Here is a 20,570-nt window from a genome sequence, read left to right as displayed (position 1 = left end):
TGCAGAGTCTGAACCAGTTGCCAGGAATTGTAGGCAGGATGAAGCATGAAGAAAAAGGGACTTTTGTGCAAAGCTCTTAATGAGAACAAAGATGATAATTTAAGATGTTTTTTTTACTGTTACAGAATATGACATGACTTCTGAAAGAATTGGAATATTACTGTTTATTTTAGCCAATGCTGGATCCAAGCCAGAACGATGTCTGGCCCTGGAAAGCTGACGCAAAAGATGCACGCAGGATAGCTTTTTCAAAAGCCGTACCAAAAATACCTGCATGTTCATCTTGACAGTGTATTTCACTCTTACGGGTGGACATATGTCATAGCTAAAATGAATTGCTACCCCTCTTCCAGCTCTTCGTGGCATTCAGCGCAAAGGAGTCGATCTGCCAGCTGCAGCAAGTCCTGGAGACTCACGAGGTGAACTGGCAGCATGTCCTGTCCTGTGTTTCCACGCTGGTAGTCTGTCAGGCTGAGGCTGAGCAGCTGTTCAAAGGTAAGCAGGTATTGGCAAGCCTGCAAGCTAATGTGTGCTTGTTGCTCCTCAGGTACTGGAGAGGGAAACCACGCTGACTGGTGTAGCAGCGTAGTCATTCATAGTTGCTGCTTTGGGATTTCTGCATGGAAAGGAACAGCAGAAAATCTGTGTTTCCGTTCAGACATTCCACGTCAGCGGTGACGTGAATGCCAGGCCTTGTGCCTGACACTTCTCAAATGCAGTGTTTTGATAGTGTTTGATTATTACTGTCATTATTAATTGGAGTAGTGATTAGTGAAGCTTAGTTCTTCTATCTCACCTTTGCTAGCAGACCTTGTCTGTTAGAGTTTCTTACTGATTGTCTCATTGCTGGACTCCCTGCAGTTCTTGCAGATTGAAATCCTACAGCATTCGACTATTGAAAGTGCATGAAAAAATAGAAGCGAGTCCCAAAGGTTCCCCAAGCTGCAATGCACGTCCTTCTTTTTGTGGCAGATGTTTTATCACAGATATTTGTCTTCATTTACTGTAGAAAATTACAGCGCAGTTGTCAAGAGCAAAGTTTGAGGTTATTGTTTTATGTTTCTAGATCTATTGAGCCATCTCCTGATAAAGGCCTTTGAGAATTATGATATGGAAAACATGATCACCGCATTCCTGATAGCGCGTCAGGCTGCTCTAGAGGGCCCTGCTGTCTTCATGCCTTACTCTGAATGGTTTAAGGTAAGACTAAATGAGGATCGACTGGTAATCTTTGTTTTAAGTATGTGATAAACCTGTGCATAAGGCATGTTCTGCTGCACAGTGAAAGCCTAATTTCAGACAAGACAGCCAGGAATTGGAGGAAGGGGCGGGGAGGGGGGGGCGGAAAGAAAGAGTGAGTGTGTTGATATTAGGAATGGTTTAATATTTATTACTGCCTTTGTGTCTGCAAAGAATATATTTGGCTTTCTTCAGTCTTCCCTTCTTTCATCTTTTCAGTCCGCCTTGCCTTCTCTAGTTATTTGTCAGGAATGCAGACATGTAATTCCTGTTATAATCATAATCTTGGATGTATTTCAGTATCTTGATAACCAACACTGTTGTTATTGCATAAGTTGTAGGTTATTGCGGATGAAGCATTCTTGTTTCCTGGATGTTTGCATGCAGCTGTAATTGTGGTGTTTGACCTTATAGATAATTAGTTGTTAGCTTTTAGTTGTAAACATGTAGGTATTTTAGGTATGCAAATCTCCAGATAATTTAAACCTGTAAATTTCTTTATATGAGTTTGCAAATCTAAGCTCAGCCTTCGCTGATAGTGTCCAGGATGTATCAAAAGGCAAACTAGTTATGTTCTGTGTAGTCTCAGACTGGCCTGTTTTCCTTATAATGCCCAGATAAAGCTGTGTAGGAACTGGCAGATTTGTTTTTTCTCCAGAGAGGTTCTCTTGACAGAGGAAGCAGATACCTAATGGACGTCTGGGATCTGTGCGCTGAGTTACGGCATTGCTAGGACAGGGATTCTCTCCGCACTGAAAGGCTGTGCTGTCATTTCCCTGGTTTCAGGCTTCCTTTGGAAATGCTGGTGGTCACCACGGGAGCAGCAAGAAAGCTCTGGTCTTCCTCTTTGAGTTCTTGTCAGAGGTAGTGCCCTTTGAAGCAGCGCCGTACTTGAAGGTGAGAAGATGCTGACAGGGATGGTTTTCTAAAGACTGATACAGAACTGCTCCAAAGTGAACACACTCGTGCCTTTGACTATTATTATTAATGTTGCTATAGCAATTAAATTACTTCTGATACACTGTTCAAAACCTTTTCTTCCTGAAATAAGGAAGTACAAGATTCTTTCATTTACTTGACAAGAAGGAAAATTGCTTTCATGGAGTGAAATTTAGGCACTTAAGTGATTTTGTTTGTTGTTGCTGTTGGGAAAAAATGCATGTAGGTTGCCATGAAGATGGCACATCTTAAAACAAGCAATAACATCATCTCTGGGGAATATTTGAGGTAAATAAGTGCAAACAGTAACCAGAATTTTACACTAATTTCCTGTAAAAATGGCAAATCTTGTGAATTTCACATTTCAGGTCCATATAATGTACCCGCCTTTTGTTCCAACAAAACATCGATCTATCCTCTTGGAGTACATCACTCTGGCTAAAACCAGACTGGCCGACCTCAAGGTTGGTAAAAATTGTCTCTTTTCAAAGAGTTCTTTTGGGATCTGTCAAAATACTGGCTGTGTTATGACGTGCATCTCTCTGTAACCTCACGCAGGTTGCTATAGAAGATATGGGGCTCTATGAAGACTTGTCTTCCACAGACGAATCTGTGCAGGTACTGCTGGTCTGTTTAACAGTTTTCTCGTCAGTCATGCCCCTTTTCCTCTGGAAAAGCGCTTAGGTTATCAACCTCGCTGCCATTCCTACCAAGTTTGAGCATGCTGCCAAATCTTCTCCAACTTTAAGATATAGCAGTCCTAAGTATGGAAACGTTCCCTGGATTTCATGAAAACTAGAGTTGTGTAGAGGACAAACAGACTGAGATGATTACTTCCAGAGAGAGCCTACAGAGGAACTCAGCAATTAGCTGGCCAGCTACTGGCCAAGCAGCACCTACGTGAGCCATCCAGTCAGCACCTGCTGTTTGAAGCCAGGAAAGTGCTGGCTACCTCTTGCCCATCCTGTACTGTGGGGTATAGAAAATATCTAAAGGTGTTGCATGGTGTGGGGTTTGTAGGAAAAGGGGCTGCGCTAGTTCTGCTGACTGACCAGGTTGTTACAATGATGACAATTCCCTCTGTGGATTTGCTCCCAATGATTTGATCACACAGGAAAGCATTTTATCTGTATCTTGATTCTTTTCAGTCATCTGTTTGGTATTGTACTCAAAGTGTTCATATTTAATGGAGATTTGGGGAGAGAATCTACAGTCTGCAGTTTCACACTGTGGTTCATGATAGGTTTCGGGTAACAACAATAATTGATAAGGAAGCATTTGGCTCATTGATCACACGTATGGCAGGCTTGTCATATACAGTCAGCCAACTGGAGTACATGAAATACAGGCTGGTGACAGCGTAGTTGGATGTACTGCAGTGAAATCTAGTCCTGTGATGGACTGAAAGTTGTAAGTGAAGTTTTCTTTTAACTTCTTCCAAGTCTGATCTGTTTGTCCATTCAGAAACTGGCCTGGGTTGCTGGAGTCTTAAGATGTCTTATGGCTCGAACAAGAGAAACCTGGGGCGGCAGCCCAGGCCTGGAGCGTAGTGGCATGGGCTGGAAGCAAAGATTATGGGCCTTAATTCCAAGTGTACAAACTAAAATCGAATAACAATAAACCCAATTCAGCACAGAAAAGCTGCTGTCCCTGCGGGGGACAACTGGATAAATGATGTGATGTTAAGCAGGAGCATCTGCTGCAGTTGCTGTAGGAGCTGTGTAGAGAACAACACAGACCTTTGGGCTGACCCAGGAGAGCTGTTATAAATAACAACCTTATCGAGGCAGGCTGATGGAACAGGCCTGGTTTTCCTGCAGTTTTACCCTGCATATCAGGTAGTTCTTCTTATTCGATTGCAGTGGTTCAGTCACTTCCCTTCACAGCACAGACAACTGTTACCAACCCTGAAAGAACAAGCAGGGAAGATTATCGTCATCCTTGATTTCTCACAACATCTTTCTCTCATTGTTACTTGTGTGAGCCAGCCCGAGAGCCAGGCGCTTCGTGATGTTGAAAAGGCCCTTCAGATATTTGAAAACACAAGGAAGATCCCGACATCTGTGATAGAAGCCAGGTACCGTGTGCTTCTCAACTCTTCTTGTTTTTAGCTATAATAATAATACGAGCCAAGTCCAAATCAAAATGGCAAAACAAGAAAAATTGAGGATGTGAGCAGAGGAGGTTTTGGGAAATTCTTCCCACGTTATCCACTTCCTCAGTAGTCATCTAAGTGGATCCTATTTGTGCAGCGAGTAAAAAAGCATAAAAAGCATATGCAGACCTGCAAGAAAAGTCCACAAGTTACAATAAATAAAAAGTAAAATTCAAGAAATTAATACCTATTGGCTAATCCGAGCTTGATTTGCCTGTGGTTATTCATATTACCATGAATATTTCTTGTTTGCAGGAGCCAAATTCATTCTTGAGGTAATGAGGTGGCACTTTGCAGCTTTGGCGTTGTTAATGTTTTGCTATATTTCTTTTCTGTCTCAGTATTTTCAGGCGACCGTATTATACTTCCTGGTTTCTTCCTGCTTTGCTCAGGCCACGTGTGGTTAGTATTTGTTTTTGGCTTTTTTTTTTTTTCTTTGATCCTCCCATTTAGGTGTGTGTTCGTAGACAGGTAACTTGCACCTAACCTACTTGTCCTTCTGTTGCAGCTCCCTAAAATCCCAGACGCGCGCATGGCTTTTATAGATTCTTTAAAGAGGTATTGAGACTTCCCAGTGTTATTTTCTGTGCTTCTGGACTTTCTCCTGAGAACATTTGACTTTGCATCAGATTATCAGAGGCTTTGGCCCCTTGTTTACAAAGCGCTGAATGTTGGCTAACCTTTTGGCAGGGCTTTGTGGCCAGGCCTGTGGCTTGCAGGTTGTGGATGTGGGAGCTTATCTGGATAGGTAAATGCTTTCAGTTCTGCAATTAGTCCTCTAGCCACTCTAAAACCATTATCTAGAAGTCGTCCAATGCAGCCCTTTGACTGCCGGCCAGATATATTTTAATGCAAACTCTGGATGATGCTGCCGAATATAAAATTTCACCAGGAAGATGAGCCCCACTGTGAAAATCTCCCCTCTCTTTGGGAGAGGATATGGGGAAGATGAAACTCAGATGTGTGTTAATGCTTTATGAGCTACTCTTAAGGGACACCAGCATCGTGTCCCAGGAGAACACAGCCCCTCTCGGAACCCAAGCTTGTCCTGTATGCATGTTTAAAAGTGCTTTTCTGCACTGCAGAAACAGCTTTATTTTAAATCCAGTAATTCCTCTGTAACCTCTCATGGAGAAAAAATGTTTGCGACGCTGCCTACAAATGAGGCTTTTGGTCCTGCCTCATCATTCCAGTCCGACTCTAAAAAAGACTGGATCATTTCTTAAAATTAAAGTTGTAAGAGAAGCATCTGAGTTCTAGGGAGCCTCATGTCACGCGTTTTTAGCATTGAGTGCCTGCCCAGCAAGTGTTGGAGGTCAGACCTCGGTCTCTACCACATTAGTGTTTTAGATGTGTGAATACTGCAATGTCACATAACTTACTCTTAGGTGATCTGAGACACGTACTATATATGAAATGGTTATTAATGCATGCATTAATAATATATACAGTATTGTTTTTGTGTCGTGTGGGTTGCACATATATAATACTTGCTATGAAAGCCTTGGAGATAAATTTCTGGCCCTCATGTCAGATGATGATTAAAAAAATACTTCAGATGCTCTGTATGCTTTGGAACCTCTGTAATTACATTTCGTAGCGTAGCCATTGTTTATGCTTACATAGAATAAAGCTGAAGTTTAAATGTGGTTATGTGGTATAATAAATGTCCTTTTTTTTTTTTTTTACTATAGAGCTGATAAAATACCTGCAAACTTGTACTCCACATACATGCAAGCCTGCCGTACTATGAAAGAGAAAATGTTACAAGGTAAAAAATATAACATTGACTTATGGATCGCTTTGAAGAAAAGTTAGTATTTCTATTGATGCCCTCCTGAATAGAAAATTTTGAAAAGGTTACAGCCGATTAGGTCTTTAATCGATATGTAAACATCTGTATGTTCTTTATGTCTTACTGAGGTATTAAATAGTTCCTCTTGTAGTGACTTTCTCAGCCTGTCCTGCTTGGGTGGGATTTTTGCAGTCCGTGCGGAGCTCTGTGCTGTGCTGAGGCTGCAAACGATGCCTGAGCTAGCTGATTTAAATCTAGCTCAAATACGTCCCCATGAATCAGCGTTTGCAGCTCGAACGCGTCCCAGCTCCGGCTAGCCTGGGGTGTGACCCTGCTGTGCTGATCCCTTGCGTAATGGCACTTGGGCTGCCTGACCTCACCATCGTCCTCTTTGAAGAATGGATTGCTGTGCGTGACTGAGGTCTGGGGGAGCAGGAGGGGCTAGGGACAGAGCCAGCGGTTAAAGGATTGCAGCGCATAGTTTACATGCGTTTGGGTGGGAGGGCCCTGCTAATTTCGGGTCCCATCGCTGTAGCCACATTTCAGGTGCAGTGTGTGTCAGCTTAATAGATATTTAATGAGCTCTCCTATCTCTTTCAGCAAGTGGGTGTTTCAAACGCATCTTAAAACGGGCACCGTCGTCACCACAGGTTTATACAAAAAGGAAAGGTCAGGCTAGCGAGCGGAGATGGCTCCCAGAGCGTGGTGGAGAGAAGTGTACTCCGGGTACAGGGCTGAATCTGTAACTGGCTCCTGCTTGGGGTGTCTGAAGCTGTCTGGAGATGCTGTAGCTTGAGAGGCGTGACAAGGCAGGCCTGGGGAACCGCAGATGTGCTGCAGCCCGGCTGTGAGGCTGTCTGGCAGCCGGCAGGGATGAAGGAGCCCTGCAGCCGGCCGGGCGGGATCCCAACGGGCGACAGAGCTCTGCAGGAGCCCTTGAATTGCCGGTGACCTCTAGTGGCACAGCCTGAGCCGTGTCCCTTGCATCCTAATCCCTTCCCCTGCCATCCCTGCATCCTAATCCCTTCCCCTGCCATCCCCTGCACCCTAATCCATCCCTGGGGCTCTTGCACAGAGGCTGGATTTAGGGCAGGACTGAGTATTGGTCAGCGCTAAGCCTGCCCTGTTCGGTAGTGCTCACTCTTGCACATAAAGGTGACTCAGCAGTCTCCTAACACCTTGTTGCTTTTACAGTGTGTTTACAACCAATATTAATTTTAACCTTGTTATTTACTTCTCTTGTTCGTGGTTGAGTTATTTCTGGCCCGTGTATGAGACGCTGTTCCTGCCTAATGAACTGTATGGGTGGTTTTTGGGGCTGTGCTGTGGCAGCTTGCTGCTGGTGGCACTCTCTTTCTAGTGGTAAAAGGAATTTCCTTTCCTTTCTCCTTTTAAACAAAAGACGGAGTAACACATAGCATCTGGAGATGTTGCATGGTGTTGGGCTTGAGGACAAGCGAGTGACGTAGTATTCACATACTGTAATGTCTGTCTCCCTTTTGAGACTGATCTTTTGAGAACAGCAAATGTTTCTGTGAGGGGCAGAGAGCTAGCGCAAGTAGGAAGGCAACTCTGAAAGGACAACTCTTTTGCCTCTCATCTTTAAAAACTGAATTCCTTTCTGCAACTAGGCATAAACTCATAAATGATTAATCAAATAGCACATTTTGAATGTAAAAACAAAGCTGTACGGGTGGCAGATTGACGGTTTGTGGATCTGTTATAACTTACAGAAAAGCAAATACTGCTTTTACAGAAAATGTATGCAGAGATTGCTGAATGCATTTCATGAACTGATGTAATGCACAAAGGTAAGGATAATGTGTTGCATTTCTCTTACTTGCCTAGATGAATCAAAAGTAGAGACCAGCCATTCCAAAGAGCCTGTTGAGCAGCTGAAGGCTGAGCTGGCTGAACTAAGGGTGCTGATTGTGGACCAGGCTAAATACGAAGGTATGCAGGAAGGCGAGTCATAATGACCCATAATTGACTGTTACAAAAGCTGCATTAATAAAATGTGGCTAATGCTAGCCAAAGCAGCAGCAGTAGTTACTTGCCAGTGGTACCTGGAGGTGGTAATCTTTCAGATCTGTATAATCCTTCCAGCTATGAATACGTATATATATATATATATATCTAATGTCTGATGTATTTCCCATGCTTGAGTTTGGAACTTTAGGTCTGCAGTTTTTGTGATGATCCCTTGGTACCACACCGATCTTTGCCAAGATGGGCAACCCCATTCCTGGGGCTCGTCTGGTGACTCGGGGCCCTGTTTGAAGCCTGTTTCCTTTCTGTTGTGAAAAACTGTTCTTGATGTGTGTTGGTAATAATACTGGGGGGAAAAAAACAATGCTGTCTTCTAAAATGAAGATGACTGCTGTGTTCCAGTTAACGTTTTTTACTCATTAAAGCTTTTCATAACATACTTTGGGCTCTGATCAATGAGAGTATATGTCTTTCACTTGTTCTTCCTGCTATGTGGAGCTGTAAATCTTTCATGCCTTCTGTCCTGGCTCTCCTCTTCTCCTGTTACCTTCCTGTAGATGTGCCAGCACAGATTGCAGTGATTTCTGACAGACTCGCAAGCATCTTGGGTCACAGCAGTGAGGAGAACGAAGCTGCTGCTTTGAATTCTTCAATCCAAGTTGACATTTCTGCCCCCAAGCTGGAACCCAGCCACCAGAGCGTGAGTACCGTCTGGCTTGGGGTGAGAAACGAGTGTGGTTGGGCAGGTAGAAATGCATCTGATAGGATGTGTGAAAGGTTGCTTTGTCTGTGGAGAACAGGAAATACATTCTCCTTTTGTCTACCTTGTCAGTGCCCTGCACGGACTATTCGTGTGTTTTAACCTCCTGGAAGTTGTTGCATGTCTGGTGGTGAGAGCTAGAGATATATAGTCTATCAGAGCGATCCTGTGATGAGCTAGGCTTTCTTCACCAGACTTGTCTAGGTATGTGTTGTGTGCTGGGATCATTCCTGGGCTGATCATCCCATAAGGCTTAACTTTCCATCTCTTCTTAGTGCCAGTGGATCTGTACTTCTGAATGTCACTAATCAATTTGTCTCCTTGTTTTAGTGTTGGGAAACGTAATACACAGGCAGCACAAAACTAGATCTAGGTATCCAGCCCAACAAGTATTAGCAATGTCTCTCTTATTCCAGGTTGTTGATCTTCTGCTGACATCGTTCTGCCAAAACCTAATAGCTGCTTCCTATTTTAACCCTCCTGACAGGTAAGATGCAAGTAAAAGAGTAGGGAAATCAGGACTGGTTAATACGCTAGAATTCCAGCACATGTTTAGTGGTGAGGAGGGACTTCTGGTTGTTCACACCCACTCTGCCAGGCTGGCAATTGCAGGCTGCTTTATCCTGAGTTTCTGTAATCTGAGAACTAATGTGCTTTGATGTATATGTGTAAATAAAATATGTTTCTCCTCTGTCATTACTGATCCCTTCAGAAAAAGGAGGCATTTGGCTCTGCTTTGTGCTCTGTGACAACATATAAAAACTTTCCACAAATACTACGTGCTCAGGTTGGCATTTTCAGCTCAATGGTGGGGGATGAAGCAAATTCTTTTTGTCCCCGGATTAGTTGCTGGCTGACACCAGAGATCAGGGAAGAATGCCTGTCTTTTGACAGCGAGAACTGATGTGTCTTTGGGGTGTCTTTTTGGCACATTCAGTGCTTTTGGCACATTCAGTCTTCATCCCTAATCCCATATCTAAAAGAATTTATGCCTCACTCATTTCCTAATGCTGCAGGCACAGGAAGAGCAGCATGATACACCTTCTCTCTACCTCCCGTCCCCTCTTCCCCCTGGAAGTGACTCCGCTTCATTCTAGGCAATATGAGGAGGGGGAGGTAGCACTCCACCACCACTGGAAGGACTCTCTTAATGCCATCTCTTTCATGATTTAACAGAAGTCTGTAAACATTATGGTCAACATTGCTTTTTCCAACAAAGCAATTTTCCACTGCAGTGTACTGACAAGCTGCCTGCGATGCCAGCTGCTGACGGTACGGAACGAGGTGGCTGCCTCTCTGGAGTGCAGCACGCTTTGGCAACCGGTGTGTTTTTCCCTCTCTCTTACACTCTTTTGCCCTGGAGCAGATGAAGCTGCACTGAAAACCTGTGCTGAAAAGTAGCTGTGATAAACAAGAGTATCCCAGGAAATTTGTTTTTAAACCCAATTTCCCATGTGATCTCCTCTAAGGATTTTTTTTTTGTTTTCTCAGTTGGGTGGGAAAGTCCCTCTTTCCCTCCCTCCTTTCCTCTGTTTGGCAACAGGATTATGTCAAATTAATTGCTTTTTGCTCTTGCTTTGGTTTTTTGATCCCATTTATTGCTCTGCCTCTGTTTACCTTGTGCTCTCTGTCTGAAAAAAGCTGTCTGTGCCCCAGGCAGCTTCCTCCTTTCCTTTTTGTCATCTCAGAACACCTCTGTGACTATATGTTATCATGTATTTGAGGCAGGGTACTGGTGGAGTTCATGTCTTTGTAGGGGTTGTCTGTTCAGATACTCCAAAAATGACACTTACTTTGAGCCTATAAATGGAATTATAATTGTCCTCTATTTACAGACAAGTATGGCTTAGATTCATTGTGTTTAAGCATTTTTAAATACCTCTTCCTGTATTGGGGTTAAAAAGAAGCATGTGGTTTTTACCTTCTGCAGGCAAGGACCATGTCTCTCCTTGTTTGTGAAGATGATGTGTGGACACAGGAATCTCTTACCTGCCCTTATGGGCAGGCTCTGCCAGCTAATTTATCATCAGGTTAGTTTTCTAACCACGAATCATATGGTTATAGTATGCTAATGGCTATCCTAGCTCCGTTTCCCGAGCTGTGGGGCATGTACCTGCCTGACTGCACTGTGGAGGGACTTCAGTAGCTCTCAGGATTCAAACAAACAAACAAAAAAAAAGAAAAAAGAAATCTAATTTCTGACAAGTAGTATGGGCTTGCTCTCAGGAATGTGAGCTGAATGTTTTCATACAGAACTGCTACTGTAGTAGGTTAGTGCATCTGAGATTTTAACAGAAGCTACAATAAGCAAGTTTATGAACAGAGCCAAAAGAAAACAGTAGAATGCTTAATTCCCAAGCTTCCCTGTTGAATATCTTAGTTGTACAGCCCTTTTAAAAATAAAATGAAGACCCTCCAAATCTGGGGTGCAGCTTTGCATGCTTTTCTTTTAAAAAACTGTTGGTTTTATTTCCTTGACCTTGTGATACCGCAATTAAAAGGCTGATAGACTAGATTAGCTGTCATAGAAGATAAAAAGCCTTGAGAATCTCAAACTCTACTGGGCTGAATATACAGCTAGTTGCTTCAAGTTACTGTGTTACAGAAACAAACAAATTTTGCTGCCGGTTGACCAAAGAGAGCTGCACAATTTCAAGGAAGAAAGAACATGTTTGATGTAACTGGTGTGTCTCATCTGCTAATTTGATATCACAGCGCTAATTAGTTAATGGGCTGAAGCAATGTTCTGCTACTTAATTAACTCTGAGCTTTTTCTAAGAAAGGTTGTTTTGTTACATGTGAAATGTCTCTCTCTTCAGTTCTTTATTTATGTTTGGCTTGCAGGGTCCTTCCCTGAACGATGCTCACATTTTAGGACTAGCAGCTTTTGTGATCCACTTAAGTGAATCCAGAGCTTTAATTCCTGAACTGGAAGCAAATTTTGGAATTTCTCAGCCTGTTCGTGAAAAGATCCTTTCCATTTCTGAGTACTGGAACTGCTTGCTACTGTGCAGGACGGAAGAGTCATTTGCTTTCTGCATGAGGTGAGAAGGTGCATCCACAGGAGGGGTGCTGGTCAAGCTCCTGTGTTCCTGCGGGGGATTTCCAGAGCATCTGTAGGTGCTCCTGCTGCACAGAGCTACTACACAGAGAAACGGGCTGATGGTGGTCCCGCGTGAAATAGCATCCTGATGATTACACATCCTGCTGGAGAAAGGACTGACTGGATGTTGTCAAATGTTTTAGATTAGTCTCTGGTTCTGAAATTTGTGCCACTAACGTACTTGGAGTTGGGAGCATATAAATAGAAGTGGTCCCAAAAGCAAACAGGTTTGGGACGTGTTAGTTAAAAGCATTTTTAACACTCCGTCTTTGTTTTGACTTTGGACTTTCATGAGTGGGAAAAGGTATGATTGAACCAACCAGATAATGGAATTCTTTCTTTTTCTCTATCAGGTTTTGCACTGCAGCAGCATCTTATCTTATGTGCAAGTTTTCATCCTATTCTCGTGAAGATTTGTGTGCCTTGCTTCCTCCTAGCCTTGTTAAAAAGGTAAAAGGAAAAAAGTTTTGGTATTACTTCTGAGAAAGATCAGTCTCAGTTCAATTTCCTGCTGCAGACTGCTGTGCAACTATAACTTGTACAAAGACAATGATATAAAAATGCATCTTTGTGCCCTCCCATCTTACCATCTTGTGTATTTGCTTGTTTGGCAGCTTGACACAACCAGAGGTTGCACTGGGCCTTTTTTTGTGGTGTAAATGTGCAGGGTTTTTATACCTTTGTTTTAGCTGCAGTACATCGTGCCACGGCTCTGCTTGGAAGCTCGGGGAATCCTGTGTGAGGAGGGCAAAACTGACCTGATCTGGAGTTCCCTGTCATGCCCTTCTCTAAACTACAGGAGAGCCAGCCTCTGTTTATGGAAGCAAGCACGCTTTCAAGAGCTCTTGAAGGAAAAAGCATTCCAGGTATAAATCTTCTCCATGACTTAAGTTCATGCTGTAATTCTCATTTTTTCAGCTTTGCAATTTTCTTGTTGGTGATAAAAAGCTTCTTGTAAAAACTTAATGCCTGGAAAGCTGCTCTGACAGTTGGAAGGTGTCATGTGCACCAGGTTATGTGCTCAATGTTATTTGTAGATTTTGGTGGTGATGATAAGGTTGAAATAGAAAACTAGAGGTAAAGCTTTTGTGCCCTATTTATTGCAAAAGCAGAAAGCTTGACAAAGTATAGCGCATCAGTAAGAAAATGCCCCGGAATTGTAGAGAAAAGACCTGTCCATAACCGTAGCTTCCTCCTGTGTACTGTCTATGAAGCGATGGTGAGTCAAATAACTGAAAATAATTGCTTGCTTTTTTTGAGCTTTGTCTAAATGTCGATGTTCTCCTCAGCCACCTGTGTATCTTGGATTGTTTGGCTCTGCCTTGCTATGAAGGAGGTTAACATCTCAGATATTGTCTTCATACCATCCTTGCGATGTATCTGATTTGGCAGGATTTCTTTTTTTAACCTAGTTCATATAAAACCAGTTTGTCTTTGTGCAGAGGAGTTTGTCATGTTACTAGAATGATTCCTTGTGCTTGGCTAGCTTGATGTACAAGGCTAAAATACCTCTGCATTATAACCTTTCTTTGATGCTTGCACCAGTCTGTCTGACTTTGTTCATTTTAGCATTTATTTCTAATAACATAGGTTCATTCTGGTATCTAGACTTTAAGAAGATGAGCATGTTTGGAAATGTCAAAGGAGTAGGGGTGTGTGTGGGTGTGTGTGAGAGAGGCTTTATAGGCTTGCTTTCAGTAAATTTTTGAATGCCGGTGGGGTATTAGTTTAGATTTCTTGCAAGGGAAACAGTACAGGAACTTCCTTGGGGTGATGTCTCCTGTTTCGTATCTCTTAATCTACACGGGATTGTGTCTGGGTGTGGGTGAAGGTGGGTTCCATGTTGGGAAGAAGAAGGCTGTTCTGCACAAGTTACTTGCCTTGCTGGTCTGCCCTCTTACCTACATCGTTGCTTTTCCCAGTTGTCTTTCAGAGAGTGGCTGCTGTTGGAGCTGGAAGTGTACCCTGAAAAGGATATTCTCTCTGCTTCAGAAAGGTAAGTGCAGAGGGGCTCTGCTGTAAAGGGAATAGTTCAAGAGCCTTTCCCACACAAATTCGGAAGAAGTACTGAATATCAGGAAGTTAACAAGAAAAGTAAATAAACAAGCTGCTGCGGGACACCAGTGCCTGTCAGCTACTACAGTTTGTCCAGAGTTCAAGCAGTGCTAGAATGAGGCGTGGGTTTTAACTTGAGGAAGGTCACCAACGTAACCTCTGGCCTGCATGTGCACTCCTTCCAAATAACTTTTCACAAAGCCTCCCCATCTCCAGAAGCAAGAGATGGCTGACATCAGGACGTGTGCTATCTGGTGCGTGGCTCCTCTTAAATCTGCACTTATCTGGGCGCTTGTATCTGTCGCTCCGCTTCACTTGGTGCGTGAACCTCCTTTCATGTTAAGGGAAGGGCACAATTCAAACGCCGTGATGGCTTTCCTATCTTCTCATCTTCAATATTGCAGACAGGATTTCCATTATTGGGCCATCTATCAACGGTATCTGCCAGCACCTTCTGCTTCTGGTGGCTGCGATGGAGATGTGGAGAAGGCATGTAGTGTTGTTATCAATACCATTCTGGATTCCTCACAAAGGTATTCTGTATCCTGACTTACATTTCTGCAGAAGCAATGGTTCTGCTAATGACCTTGCAAGCTAGGAGTTGTGAGCTTGTGCCTTACGTGGGGCTGTGGAAGAGATTCCCTTCTCACAGGTCTGGCTGGAAGTGAAAGCTGGGAGGTGGCTCTGCGTGTCTCACCAGTCTTTGCATAAGAATGTTGCTGTAGGTGACGGAGGTCTGGGGTTGAAGTCACAGAGAGTCCCTAGTCTGTCTGTCTTTTTAAAGTTGAATTTGTATTCAGGTTTGTTTGGCCAGACAAGCATCAATGCCCCCGAGGAAGTGGCTAAAGCTGGAAAATGAGGAGGGAGGGTTAGAGAAGAGTTGCTGTCTCATCTACAGCTTATTTAAGGAACATTAATGTTAGAGCTTTATGTTCATCTGGAACCATTTGACTTTATTTGAATTGTGTTATCCTCCTGGCCTAACATGGTTAGTTACCTGGCGTGTCTCTTAATTTCAGGTTGGACCTGGGTAGCTATGGCCAATCGAAGATGTCAGTCAATCCTGACATCCTCTGCAAGCTGCAGGTGATTTCAGACTCTGATGCGTTATCTGGATGTTTGATCCTTGAATTTGAGTAATCAAAGTGTTTCCCAATACCTCGGTGTATGTAAGGCTGACGTTCAGTTGTCGGATGTGAGCAGTGGCGTGGAGATTGAGAGAGATTTTTCATATTGATCCTTTTGTATTACTTCAGAGAAACGTAGAGGGTTTGAACGCAAACTAGTGTGTATTCCTGACAAACACTGTTTTTCCACCACCCCTCTGTTTAGGAGATGGTGCTGGAGCTGAGGTGTAGGCGAAAGCTGCTTTCTGGCTGCTCGGGTGCCCAGAGACACGTCCTGTTTGAGATTCTCCAGGCAAGACTGAAAGACAGAAACCACGGCCCTGCTTTGGGTGAGCAGTTGTGGAGGCAGCAGGAGCTGCTGCTGCACAGAAGGTAAATGCAGATCTGGATGTCTGGGAATACCTTGAACAAAACTACTGCTCGAAGCAAAACTGCTGCGCAGCTGGGTAACCTCCCCTGCAATTCCACAGCACTGAAGATGACGCTCTGTGTCACGGTTACAACTATGCGAGAGAGATTTATTCCCCGGTACCCGCGTGACTGAGCAGCGTTTCAGTGTGCCATCTCAGGCTAGTTGCCCCTGCCAGTAGACTCGATTTTAAAGACCGCACATCTTCACTGACTCTGTTTACAGCCAGCAACACTCTTAATGCCACCACTTGTGTTAACCATTGTTAAATTACTCTACTTGCTGCTGTAATCTAGGTGTGTGTTTCCATTTTTGAGCCACTGATACTATCTTTGAAAGTGGTGTGTGTACGTCGTTGAAATGCAGGTTCTTTTCTGGAGAGCTGGAAAAAGTCCTTGTGCAGTTTCTGTCAACACGTTTGAGATCTCTCACGTTTGACATACTCTCCGACTCCCCTGAATATCAAAGGCACGTGCCCTGTGAGTGTGGAGTCTGATTCTCTTCTTGATGGTAACCTTGATCTTGTTTTTATTCTTCCCTGCCTAAGGATTCTAGTAGGGCTCCCAGCATCCACTCTGATCATGACTCTTCAAAAACGAAAGAAAACCATGTTGGACTGTGAAGACTTTTTTCATTTTGTAAACTCGGAGCTGGTATGTGTCATTAGCCAAATGAAAATTTCTTGTTGGTAAATGCTCTAGATAAAGAACTTAAACTTGGGTTTAGGACAGGAGTTAAAATGCAGCCAATCTTGAGACAAACTTACTTTTATCAGAGTGTAGGGAGGTTCAACTCACTATGCTCGAGACTCTCCACCCCTAGCTCTGCAGAGGTCCGCTCGGCACTGTCTGCTGTAGGATGACTTTTGGGTTAATTTGTTTGGAATTGTGGTGCTGTTTTATGCTATTGAGAGAGAATCCTTGGGAAATAGAGTAGGCAAAACTGGGGTGAAGCCAGCCAGCAGGTCAGTGGCTGGAGCTGTGTGTGCACAGTCGAGGGGGAAGTCACCAGTGGGTGATCACAGAGTAGCCTGGCAGCGGCTTGGCCGGCTCTTGAGCGGTAAGTGTTCTTTCCAGTCACGTTGTTCGTGACAACGTGTGTGTCTGGTGCGCACGCACGGGCAGCAGCCTTGGGGATGCTCTCTTGTATGGAGACGTCGTCCTTCTGTGCCACCTGCTCGTCACTTGTTGACAGTGGGTTAGAGGGAAACTGCAGTGTTCCTGTGGAGGCCTAGAAGTAAGGGACTGAGCATGAGCTCTTCTCCGATTCCTCTGTCATGCCAGGGCGTTAAACTAATTTGCTGTGTGTAGGGTGAGATTCTGCTCATCCTCCTGTGTTATGTACACTAGAGAAACATTCACAGGCTTCCCTGCAGCCCTGGGGGCAGATCAGTTGACTTGCAGGTCACACAGAACAGTGCTCTGAGGATAGTTATCATTTCTATTTATTCATCCTGACCGATGGCCTTTTCCAGCCCTCCTGCACTGTCACATCAGGCGCAGCCAGAAGCCTCCATTCATTCTGAGACTGTTCATCAAGCTGCCTCTGCCATCCACACCGTGCAGTAAGCAGGGCTTCCGATATGCCTTTTAGCACTGGGGCTGTAGAGCACTACCTGGTCAGTGGGGTTCCTTTATATAGAAATGGAGTTTCTGCATCCTGAACTGATATGCAGGATCTCACAGGGTGATTTTTGTGTTACCCGAGTCCTGTTGTGCCAGACAGCCAAAACGTCTAAAGAAAATCATAATGCAAAAGGGAAGGAATGACTTTTTTTTTTTTCCTCTCCTTGTCTTCCCACAGAAGAACGTCTGTTCCAGAGGGTATGCGCTCTCCTATGACATCACTGCTCACTTCTTCAGGGTAACTGCTAGCTAGAGTAGACACTTCTTTACCGGGATACCTGACTCTATGCTATTCTTAGCAATGAGACGTGCTATTTGTACTCATTTTGAGAATTGTTGGTGTAAATTCCAAAAAGAACAGTAGGCCAGTAAAATGAAGAGAGGTAGCAGGAGGAAGCAGTGGTAGAGCTTAATTTTAATACCCTACAGCAAAGCTGATGGGGGAAGGAGAAGCTGTTGGGCACATGTTTCTCTTGCTGGGACATGCTGACCCCTACAGTTATCTTTTGATGAGTTTACACATGGCTTGGTGAGTTACTTCAAAGCAGCAAAGACACGTGTGGGTAGTCATCTTGTAATTTATCCTCTTCCAGGGCCTGCTTAATGCCAGCTTGGACTGTGAGGAATCAGCAGAAGCGGTCAATGATGTTCTAGAAGCATGTCAAACCAAATGTCCCATTCTGCTTTTCTCTGCAGCGGTAACTGTTGATATTTTATCTTAGGGGTGCTAGATGAAAATTCAGTATCGGTTCCAAGCATTTGTTTTAACCCTCCTTTAATGTAAATGGTGAAATGTGGAGGTAGTAATTCTCAAGGCCTTTGAAAAAGTGTGCCTTAGTATTTTAATCCCCTTGGTATCGCTGATCCGAGCCCTGGGCGTGCAGCCTTGTGTTTGGAGTGTCACTGTAGAAGTGGAACAGAGGCTGGTTAAAAGTGAGAAGCTGGGAGACTTGCCTTGGTTTCAGATGTGCTACAGAGGGGTGGCTTGTTACATGCCAAGCAACCAAAAAGTCCGTAGAGCACAGAATTTTTTTTCTCTCTCCTGTGTGGAACTCTTCGTGTGCTGTTTTACATGGCGATACATGTTTTTGTCACATGTGGTGAGCGTGTACGTCACCTTTGCGGAACGGTTCCTTTATTACGACTGGTCCTGCTAGAGGAGTTTCGGGGCACTGTGGTATGAACACGGTCACAAATGACCCTCTTCGCATTTCCAGGTTGCGAAACTTAGAATCATAGAATCATTTATCACAGAATCATAAAGTTTGGAAAAGACCTTTAAGATCATCAAGTCCAACCATTAACCTAGCACTGCCAAGCCCACCACTAAACCATATCCCCAAGTGCCACATCTGCACATCTTTTAAATCCCTCCAGGGATGGTGACTGCACCACCTCCCTGGGCAGCCTGTTCCAGTGCTTGGCAACCCTTTGGGTGAAGAAGTTTTCCCTAATACCCAATCTAAACATTCCCTGGTGCAGCTTGAGGCTATTTCTTCTTGTCCTGTCACTTCTTACTTGGGAGAAGAGACCGGCCCCCACCTTGCTACAGCCCGCTTTCAGGCAGTTGTAGAGAGTGATGAGGTCTCTCCTGAGCCTGCTCTTCTCCAGACTGAACACCCCCAGTTCCCCTGGCCGCTCCTCATCAGACTTGTGCTCTAGACACTTCTCCAGCTTCATTGCTCTTCCTTAGAATCAACTTCTCGTGTTTATTATGTGTGTATGTACAACTCAGACTTTTTCATTAAGTCTTTCTCCGAGGACCTGGCTGAGATAGCATGCGTACCTGCCTGCAGACAGCTACTAAATATGCCACCACAAACGCTGCTGATTTCCATCTTTCTTCCTAGCTCTGGTGGCCGAGGCTGGAGCCAGTACTTTGCTCTCAGTGGAGGAGACTCTCTGGGGCTCCTCTTGCAGAAGAACTGGAAAGACTGAGGGGATGGCAGTCCTCAGCTACCAGGTGTGTACGAGGAACTGAGCGTGGATCTGCAGGCAGGAGATCTCGGGGGATCTTTTGGGGATCAGCGCCCAGGATCCCTGCTCTCTGAGGCAGGCTGGCTTTCAGCAGGCAGTAGGAAATGCTAACGTGGACCGAAGCTTGTAGGACAGCTATATACAGATTCCTTTGTAGAGTTTAAACTCAAAATGGGTCATTATAATGATTTAGTCTGGCCTTCTGTGTAATATGGGTCAGAGTGTTTCACTATAAGGAAAAGAGAATCTTTTTAGAGGAGACTGGAAGGCAGAGTCCTTGTTAGACAAACACTGGAAATAGCCTTTAGCACAGAGTTGAGTCATTTGCTTAAGCTGCTGCACCCTTTGCTCCCTGGATTTGGTGAATCTCCAATCTCCTGAAGCTACCGACTGTTTCTCTGCTGTATGCTTCCTCCTTTACCTGTTATGCTGTCTGTTCAGCATTCTGCAACTTTTCTCCAAAAGCTGGCAATTTAGTATTAGAATATCCTTGCAGGTTATTAAACGTAATATTCACATTAGTCATAGTAGTGTATACAGTTAACTACCTCTGATAAAAGAGATTTGGGAATGCTGCTGTCTGTTTCTAGACTTTTCTTTTTTAAATTGTTTCCATGTAGCACCCAACTGCAGGAAAAAAAAGAATGGTGGTGGTGGTGTTGTTCTAATCAAAAACGTACACCCTTTGCCCAAGCCCCTGATTTTCTCTTCATTCACAGCTGTGATTTTTTTTTTTTTAATTTGGTTTTCTCTTTTTTTTTTCCCCTCCAAAACCATGTCATGCTGGTTTTGTTTCCTAGCTTCCTTTCTTCGGGAGTGGTTTTCCCTCCCTCTGGCCCTCCATGGATTTCGGCTGCCTTCCTTCATTGTACTGTTCAACAGCAGTCACCACATGGACGAGAGAGAAATGCCCTGAAGAGGCTGGGGACTGACACAGAGGAGGCAAGATGATGCATTTTAAATGTCTGCTGTTCCCTACACTTGAAAAATAGAAGCAGAATGTCTTTAACTGAGAAATGGTTGTGCTGAGGTACAGCTGCATCCCTGGTAAACCCTGTTGTGAAATCTTGCTGGTGGCTAATTGATAAAATGTAGCTGTAAATTACCAGTTGCTAAATACTTACCCTAGAGGCAAAGCTGTTCCAAACTTAAACTTTTAACTCAAATACTGGCTCCTCTGTGATTGAGAGGTCAATCCATGGCATGCCAGGATCACCTCTCCCTCTGACAAAGGAGCAGTCCTTGTGGGTTTCAGCTCAGGCAACATGGCTGCGAGGTTAAGGAGATGCAGAAAGTTTGTGAAACAGGAGCACAGGCATTTTACGGGCTCTGGGAAGACGTGCTGGGAATCCCAGGACCAGACCTCCTGAGGGTTTTCCCAAGTCTGTTCCAGGAAG

The 20,570-nt window shown here is 44.1% G+C and overlaps 1 protein-coding gene across 1 annotated transcript in view; it reads left to right on the top strand.

Annotated features, from left to right (window-relative positions):
• FANCA (FA complementation group A) overlaps positions 1–20,570 on the top strand; it is a gene marked incomplete at both ends in the record, with an annotated part of 36,803 nt that overhangs the window by 12,117 nt on the left and 4,116 nt on the right. The window contains 25 exon segments of the mRNA XM_082005747.1: positions 354–495; positions 1,067–1,200; positions 2,026–2,136; positions 2,547–2,642; positions 2,737–2,796; positions 4,167–4,255; positions 4,675–4,735; positions 4,842–4,891; positions 6,028–6,104; positions 7,977–8,081; positions 8,675–8,817; positions 9,294–9,364; positions 10,808–10,907; positions 11,722–11,921; positions 12,334–12,430; positions 12,670–12,846; positions 13,903–13,976; positions 14,440–14,568; positions 15,055–15,121; positions 15,368–15,534; positions 16,119–16,224; positions 17,375–17,434; positions 17,790–17,894; positions 19,047–19,159; positions 19,974–20,115. Of these exon segments, the coding sequence (XP_081861873.1) occupies positions 354–495; positions 1,067–1,200; positions 2,026–2,136; positions 2,547–2,642; positions 2,737–2,796; positions 4,167–4,255; positions 4,675–4,735; positions 4,842–4,891; positions 6,028–6,104; positions 7,977–8,081; positions 8,675–8,817; positions 9,294–9,364; positions 10,808–10,907; positions 11,722–11,921; positions 12,334–12,430; positions 12,670–12,846; positions 13,903–13,976; positions 14,440–14,568; positions 15,055–15,121; positions 15,368–15,534; positions 16,119–16,224; positions 17,375–17,434; positions 17,790–17,894; positions 19,047–19,159; positions 19,974–20,115 (2,676 nt within the window).

Source organism: Phaethon aethereus (assembly GCF_964289735.1).
Source record: "Phaethon aethereus genome assembly, chromosome: 13".
NCBI classification, from domain to species: Eukaryota; Metazoa; Chordata; class Aves; order Phaethontiformes; family Phaethontidae; genus Phaethon; species Phaethon aethereus.
Note: the sequence above shows the minus strand (reverse complement) of the source record. Positions and strands in the feature narration are given on the sequence as shown.